The sequence below is a fragment of the Aspergillus candidus genome, assembly GCF_002847045.1.
Source record: "Aspergillus candidus strain CBS 102.13 unplaced genomic scaffold BDW47scaffold_25, whole genome shotgun sequence".
Taxonomy (NCBI): Eukaryota; Fungi; Ascomycota; class Eurotiomycetes; order Eurotiales; family Aspergillaceae; genus Aspergillus; species Aspergillus candidus.
In genome coordinates this window covers 368,138-375,635 of record NW_020194030.1, presented here as the reverse complement: position 1 = coordinate 375,635, position 7,498 = coordinate 368,138, and the positions used below count along the sequence as shown (strand labels likewise).

General features: G+C 54.5%; 3 protein-coding genes across 3 annotated transcripts; all 3 read right to left on the bottom strand.

Moving 5' to 3' along the window:
• Positions 1 to 432: 432 nt before the first annotated feature.
• BDW47DRAFT_126178 (gamma-glutamylcyclotransferase family protein) lies at positions 433 to 1,206 on the bottom strand (the record flags this gene model as incomplete). Its single annotated transcript, XM_024816511.1, has 1 exon — positions 433 to 1,206. One exon carries the CDS (start codon positions 1,204 to 1,206, stop codon positions 433 to 435), a length of 774 nt encoding a protein of 257 aa, XP_024671737.1.
• Positions 1,207 to 1,621: 415 nt separating this feature from the next.
• Positions 1,622 to 5,296, bottom strand: BDW47DRAFT_106697 (glycoside hydrolase family 47 protein). The gene is made up of 4 exons (XM_024812830.1): positions 5,025 to 5,296; positions 4,568 to 4,938; positions 3,943 to 4,505; positions 1,622 to 3,886 (listed from the first exon to the last, which is right to left on the bottom strand). Exons 1-4 carry the CDS (start codon positions 5,153 to 5,155, stop codon positions 1,682 to 1,684), a joined length of 3,270 nt encoding a protein of 1,089 aa, XP_024671736.1. The 5' UTR covers positions 5,156 to 5,296; the 3' UTR covers positions 1,622 to 1,681.
• A 145-nt stretch (positions 5,297 to 5,441) lies between these two features.
• Positions 5,442 to 7,469, bottom strand: BDW47DRAFT_106695 (uncharacterized protein). Its single transcript, XM_024812829.1, has 3 exons — positions 6,261 to 7,469; positions 5,900 to 6,210; positions 5,442 to 5,844 (listed from the first exon to the last, which is right to left on the bottom strand). The coding sequence occupies exons 1-3, from the start codon at positions 6,736 to 6,738 to the stop codon at positions 5,635 to 5,637; spliced, it is 999 nt and encodes a 332-aa protein (XP_024671735.1). The 5' UTR covers positions 6,739 to 7,469; the 3' UTR covers positions 5,442 to 5,634.
• Between the last annotated feature and the right edge of the window lie 29 nt (positions 7,470 to 7,498).

Genomic DNA, 7,498 nt, shown 5'->3' with positions numbered 1-7,498 from the left:
TTTTCCCTCTATCTTTGGCCTCGGATGCGGGGTTCGATAATCTGTCCCACGCGGGTGGCATCGGGCTATTGTAATTTGGGCTACCTCGACGGACCATCTCCTTAGCCGCATATTTTGCACTTGCAACATGCAACGTCACGGCCTCGACCGCCGGTCTCCACTCAACCCGTCCCTTTATAGAGTGGAAGGTGTGATCTATTTCCCTTCGATGTATCCTATCCGATACATTTCCCATTCTCTCGGTATGGTTCGAGACTGGCTGAAGAAACAGCACGGTTGTAAGAACGACTGGAAGGAAGCTGTGTCCAGAACGAAATGTTCTAGAGTTACCCTACGATAGATAATGATAAAGAGCAATGACGAATACCGTGGCTGATCTATAACATGCGCCTCTTCAACCGATCTCCCCGTAAAGCAAACAGTCGTACCGACCTACTCCCTCGGAATATAAGGCCTCATAACCTCCTCCGCCCACTTCGCCGGAAACCCCAACGTCTCCGCCTCAGAGATAGCCCTGTTCATGCGCGCAATATACTCCTTATAAGGCGGCCCACACCTGACCCTCTCCTCATCAACATACACCAACGTCATCACCTCATCCTCTCCCCCCTTATCCGCATCCGCATCCCCATCCCCATCAAACCACCTCACAACCCTAGCCCCCACAACCCACTTATTGTAATCCCCCCGTCCCTGCTCCCTAGGCCTCACATCCAACGGAACCCTCCCCCCCTCCCTCGACACAGGCGCACAGCGATCCACCCCCTCGTACCCATCCAGCAACCTCTCATCCCTAACATCCATATCATACAGCACGCCGAACACGGCGTCTTCTTCACCGGACACGGGGACCTTCTCCCCCTCGGAGATCTGTTTCCCGACGCGCAGGGAAGACGGCGGGATGACGTTCGCGTACCCGCTTTCGCAGATCAGCCAGCGCCAGTGCGGGAGGGAGGCTATTGCGACGGGGTGGCTGCTGCGGGTGGGGTTTTGGGTGCAGCGGTGGCGCATTTGGGTGGGGGAGAGGTTGGAGCCGTAGGCGAAGTAGAGGGGGCGTTGCTTCTCTTTTTGTTGTGGGGGGGAGGACGGTGGGGAGGATGGGGTGGTGGTGGGTTTGTGGGTGAGGGTTATGTTTAGGTTGGAGGATTGAAGGTCTTCGGGCGCTGGGATGCTGCCTGGGGAGGACTCGGTTTCTTTGAGATGCATTGTTGTGGTTTATGGTTTATGGTTTATGGTTTATGTTGAGGGGGAGAGGTAGGTAGGTTGGGGGTTGGTAGGTTGTGTTGTGTTGTGTTGTGTTTGTAAAAGGTAGGCGTGTATAAGGGAGAGTTGTAAGAGTGTATACAGTACACTAAGAGAGAGAAAGTAAGAGAGTGTGTGTATGAGTGGCAACAGGGACAGAAACAGAGACACAAAAGAGGCCAAGGAACAGTGGATCCAAGTCATGTGGGGAAGAGGGGAAAAGAAAAGGAAAAGAATTCCATTCCATGGTTGAGTTTCCGGGCCGAAAGCGGCATTCTTCTTACTTCTTATGGTTCATTCTCTGGTCACTCATGATATACCTACATATACGGAGTACCATATATGTTGTATAGATCTGTGTATAGTCATATAGTACATATTACAATCAAAAACTGACCAAGAGCCAGTCCTCTAAAACACCTACTTACAAAATAAAGTATTAAACTACATACACATTCTTAATCGGCACCCCCTGCGACTGCACCGTATACCGTCTTTTCACACCAACGCCCCTCGCCCTCCTCAGCAGCTCAAACGTCTCCGCGCCACCCCCAACCATAACCATACTGATAAGATGGCGTCGGGGGATGCCCCCAGCCGTCATCTGCAGTTCTTCCAGACGCGGACGAGCAAGGTACGGTTCGGCGCGTATGGCGGCCAGCCCGAAGTGCAGGGCTGGCTCCCCTGGTGGTACTGAGACCGGCTCTTCGTCGCTGACGACGATCACGAGTTTCAGTGCACGTCGCGACGGCGGATAGGCGGCGATGTTGCGCAACTTGTGCGAGAAGCTGCACCCGCCGCGGCGGACGACCAGGACTTGGTGGTTCTGTGTGACGTCGCGCGGGATGCGGCTGTCGCAGAGGTCGTCGTCGGCGAAGTAGATGCTTGACCAGGGGAGGCGGCGCTTGGAGATTTCTCCTGTTGCCGAGAAGGTGAGTGCGTCTTCCACGTCTGGGAACGGGGTGGATCCGAGCCCTGTGGATATTGAGGCCGGGAGGCTTAGTCGTAGGGGAGATGTGTTTTGGGCCGGGGCGCCGCCGGTGGGGGTGTCATCTCTGAGGAGGGAGGAGACGGAGTTGAAGAGGTTTGATAGGACGGTTCTCATCCCGGAGACGGATGGGTCGGGGGTTGCGGGCTTGTCGCCGTCGGCTGGGGAAGATCTGGAAACAGCAGGATCTGCTCCGCGACCTCCTGCAGCTGGAGCGCGAGAATCTCCTGAATAATTTCCTCGACGGGCGATAGGCTCTGGGAGGACGTCAATGACGATGTCAACCATGGCAAAGTCGTGGATGCGGGTGAAGTTTGGATCGGTGGGATCGAGGACGTCGAATGTGACGTCCCGCGAGAGATATACCTTCTCATCTTTGCCAAGGGGCACGTTGTTGATCACCTGCACTCGGTATTCGTCTCCGTGGTGGGGGTGCCCGGATGACGAAGGGACGTCCCGCACCATGCTCAGACGGAGTCCCCCTACGGTTTTGATGAGAATGCCATCTCGGACGCGTTCCAATGACCCGCTGCCTAGGAGCATGCCGGGGATACTGGGGAAGGAGATGTCGAGGGTTGGACGGATGTTCATGGGCGAGCTGGTGGCGTTGACGGGCACTAGCTCGGGGGGGAGTGTCCATGGGAAGAAGGTGTAGTTGGTGGGTGACGTCAGGTCTGAGAGCGACACCCGCGGGTGATCCATGGCGTAGTCCAGTAGAGGCCCCTCTACCGGGCCCCGGCTAGGCATTAAATGAAGCCGAGCTAGACTCGCGGCGTGGAAGACGTCCGGACGGGCTGCGGTTGACGAGAGACCGAACGTCGGGGGCACAGGTGCCGTCTGGCAGACCGGGGGGTTGGCGGGATAGTCGCTTGGCTGCCGCTCCGGCTTGGATGACGGCGACTTTGCGCTCTTCGGTATAATCAACGGATGCGCCTCCGTAGAAAAGACAAACGGCTGGTCCATGTGGTTGAGAGGGTGTTCTGGCTCGTACATCAGGAACATGTACTTGGCAGTCTCTCCTATAAAGAAGCTCTCCATCCTGTCGCTGAGTTCACCATTCCGGACGTCGTGAATGCCCGCCAACCCACACTTGGTCCAACACCGCCGTTTCAAGTCCCGCAGCACCATCTCCCCGACATGCAAGTACCACGGATCTTTCGTAGCCCGATAGAGGTAATACGTGGACTCGATAAACTCGGGCCGGCCACCGTACCATGTAAGCCCCCCTTCAATATTGCCGGTAGCAACGTTCCATCTCTCAGGGAGGCCCGAGAACCGGGTCCATATCGCCGTCGTCAACAGGTGGATGCCTATCGCCTCGTCCAGATCCCCGGACAGGGTGAGCAGACCGGGGTAGAATGCGCTCAAGCTGTCTATCCAGTACGCGCGTGTGGCACCTGTGAAGGCGTCTCCCTGGATCAGGTGCGGATGCTGGTAGCCTTCGCCTCGGTAGAGGTGGCGTTTGATAGACGCGTGCGAGGCATGCCACACGTCTAAGAAAGCCTCTGCCGAGTGTTCGTACTCGTCTAAGGGCGGAAAATAATCATCTAGGGGATGCCAAGGGCTATGGGGGTCGTGCGGGGGACGCTCTCCCGAGGACAGCAGGACGTAAGACTTGACCGCGTACTCAAAAAAGCTATCGACGCCTGCACCGATCTGCGCACCGACCTATTAGCTCCAAATACGAGTGCGCGATTGTGGAATTGACGTACCCCCGTATAAGAGTGAATCCACCGGCCCGACTCCACATCAATAGCATTGCCAATCAGCCCAATCTCACTCCTCCTCTTCCAAACCGCCCAGAAGGCTCGCTTTGCCATCTCCTCGTACCGCCCATCACCCGTGAGCCTGCTCAACACCGTAAACTCCAAGACCAAACTCCCAGCGCCTGCGCTGCAAGATTCCGTTGTCTCTGCTGACGTCCCGAACCGGCGAGATTTCGGACAAGGTTCCGCACCCCCACAAGTTCGATCTGCATTCAGGGGAGAGTTCGCGTAAAAGGGATGTCGCTGCACGCCGTACCTCAAATTGACTCGAGGGTAAGGAAGGCCGGTGTCGGTGTAGAATGCGGGGATAATGCGATTCGCTAGATCCATCGCAAGGCGCAGAAATTGGCCATCATAAACAAACCCATTCTCCCACTGAATACCGTGTTGACCATCAGGAAACTCCGTCTTGTCCCACGCCTTCGCGAACGCAGCCTCCATCTCCGGAGGATGGTATCCTGTGATAGGTAGATCGCCGACGGCAAAAAGATGAGCGCTCAACAGCCCGCCTGTAGAAGTACTCATGTTAGGGATAAGCCGTGAATTCCATCAATTCCAGGGCGAGGCGCACCTAATCCTCTAATGACCGTCTCAAACACCTGGACTTTGCTATCCAGATCAAAGCCTCTTGCCTTCTCGCCCTGGCCACCAGGGCCATCAGACCCATCCCCATACAGCCGAACAAAGTCCTGTATCCCATTTTGAAAGTGCGTCCAAGCGTGCGCGCCATCCTCGGGATCCGAGGCGAGAATGGCCAGGGACGACAGGCTGTCGATCAACGTCAGGGAATAGTTCCCTAGGACATCGTTCAAGGCGGCATTGCCGGGAGAGTCACGGTCGCGCGTCAACGGAGTGCAGGTCAGCGGGCGCAGTTCGTCTTCGGGGAATGCGTATTTCATATAATTGTCGTATCCGTGGTAGAATAGATGTTGGGTTTCCTTTCTAGAGACCGCGTGGTTAGATAAGACACAAAATCAGAGGCCACCGTGGCCAGGAAGCCAGGACACAATAGATTAATAGCAACATACCGCAACTCCCTAATCTGCTCCGTCCTCATACCCTGAGCCAAACCAAGCCATAGCGACAGCAGCAAGATCCAGGTCATCATCCATGAGGAAGGGAGGTCGCACATCCGACACCACCAACATCCCGAGCGCATTACCGCAGACGCGAGACGGCCACAGGAGGCATGGGATCCGGACACGAAAATGTCTAAGAAAGAGTTCGTCGTCCGTCACAATAGGAAGCTTCAAATCCGGGGAAGTTGGCGAGGTAGTTGGAGGGGGAGAGCAACGCCGTCGCACGTGAGATTGAATGGGGTAGCGGAACCGAAGCAGGCCAGGCCAGATATGTCATTCCGCCGCAGATGTCATGCACGATCCACTTTGGCTCTCTGCTACTTATGTTGATTCGCAATTTTACTTATATGTTTTTATATTGACCGGAAATGATCCTGTCATTTTATCGATAATATCAAGCAAATTCAATAACGCTACATAGAAATCATCGCTATATCTATGCAAATGCCAACGCCGTTCTTAAATATGATATCGAGAAGTCCCAAGGAAATGACAGAACGCCTCTGATGATGGAAAAGCTGAGATAGAAGAGGTCGAGTAACCAAATACGCACTGAGGGCTAGTGGCGCACCGAATCTTCAGACCCAGGCTGTTGCGCCAGCGACCGAGGTTGCGCGTCAACCACATAGTCGATCCCATCGTCAGAGGTATAGCTAGGAGGCCGGGGCGCAGTGGTCTTATTTGCACCTCTCGAGGCTCTATCCGCCTTTTTGGATGAGCGCGCGCGCTCCTCCACACGCTGCCAATACAGCAGATCGGGGTTGATTCTCTGCAAAAATAGTGAGCTACTGGCTGGAAGAACGGCACTTGAGGCTGGTACTTACCACGCTACTTCTCCAGAGACCGTAGGCCGGTGGAGGGGGAGGGACTTTTTCTTGGGCGGAACGATGGCTCTCTGCTAGGAGCTCTTCGTCTCCCGCGAGAACGACGGGGATGGGCCGCTCTGGCTGGGCGTAACCAGATGGTCCTACATTGTGCGGTATGTGATTACCGGTGAGCTGTGACCCTCGCCCGATAGCCATGAAGAAGCGGATCAATGAGTGGAAGAAGACAATCGACAGGATCAGGAGCATGAATATCAAGAGGATGTAGAGCTCCTGGCCGAGGTTGGAGTTGGCGACCGAGAATGCCAGGACTGTTTTTTGTCAGAATAAAGTGAGTGTCACAGATTCGGGGTTCACCTACAGACTGCGAGGACGACAATGAGGAAAGCCGCCGAAGCGACAAGGGTGATGAGCTTCTTTCTGTATGCCTTTGCCCGCAGGATGGAGCCAGACGACCGGTAAGGCGAGTCGAGGCTCAATAGTTCGCGCCACCAGTGTGCGAAATGCCCCCACCATCCCACCGGACGTTGTCGAACACCACCACGATTGCTGTCTGCAGTCGGCTGATAGTCGAGTTGAGCGTAAGGACCTCGTGGCCCATCAGCCGTGGGGTTGGTATCAACGACCGGACGAGGCGACGACAGCATAGATCTCGATATTCGATCCTCGACACGACCTCTCAGACCTGCGAGTCCCGCGCCACTGCGGCGGCCACTTCGAGAATTTCCACCGGTATGGGTATCATTGTCGTCGATTTCGAGAACATGAGTAGGCAGCGTGCGAGAAGCCGCAGGAGACGAATACGACGGCGAAGGCTGAGGCAGGGAAGCCGATTCCATGTCGAATAAAACAATAGCCTTTCAACCACGGAATAGCATTTGGACCGCCAGGCAATAGAGTTGAAGATGACCTCTTTCCCTTCTAGCTCCAAGCATCCACTATGAGGCGCGCTGGTACCAGTCTCAAGGCGTCAACATATCCCAACGATCCACCCGACTTGAATGTTTCCTGCGGGTTGGGTTGTCTGCGATGACTTGTCCGGCGTCCACTATGCGAGTTCCGACTGGACGATCCGCGAGTATAGTCAGATAGACCTCGGATAAGATTCGTGGAGAGAGAGGACGGGTCGACTATTATAAATCGTTTCTGCGCGTTTGCGATTGGATTGGATGGTTTGGCACTGCTATACAGTCATAGTGCTATATCGAATTGGCTGGCTCTAGGTGGTAGACCCAGAAAAGGAGGATGCGCGGGCGTAACAAATAAAGAGTCGAGAGACAAAGCTGGAAGCTTGGTAGCGATAACTTCAAAAATAAAAAAGAGAGTATACAGGATATGCAGGTAAGAATTAAGGGGCACCAGGCCGCCTTGTAGACGTTAAAAAATAATAAGTATTATCAAAGAAACAAGTAGTTATAAACGAGAGAAACTGTCCTACCAACAGTGAATGACCAATAAAGTAGTGTGAAAGTAACGAGCGACAGCAATCAGATCATAAGGAGTGAGGAGGAGGAAGAAGAAGAAGATGAAAGAACAAAACAGACAGTAAGTAGCTGAGAAGGAAGATAACTAGTGGACGATTTAGCCCACACGAAACCA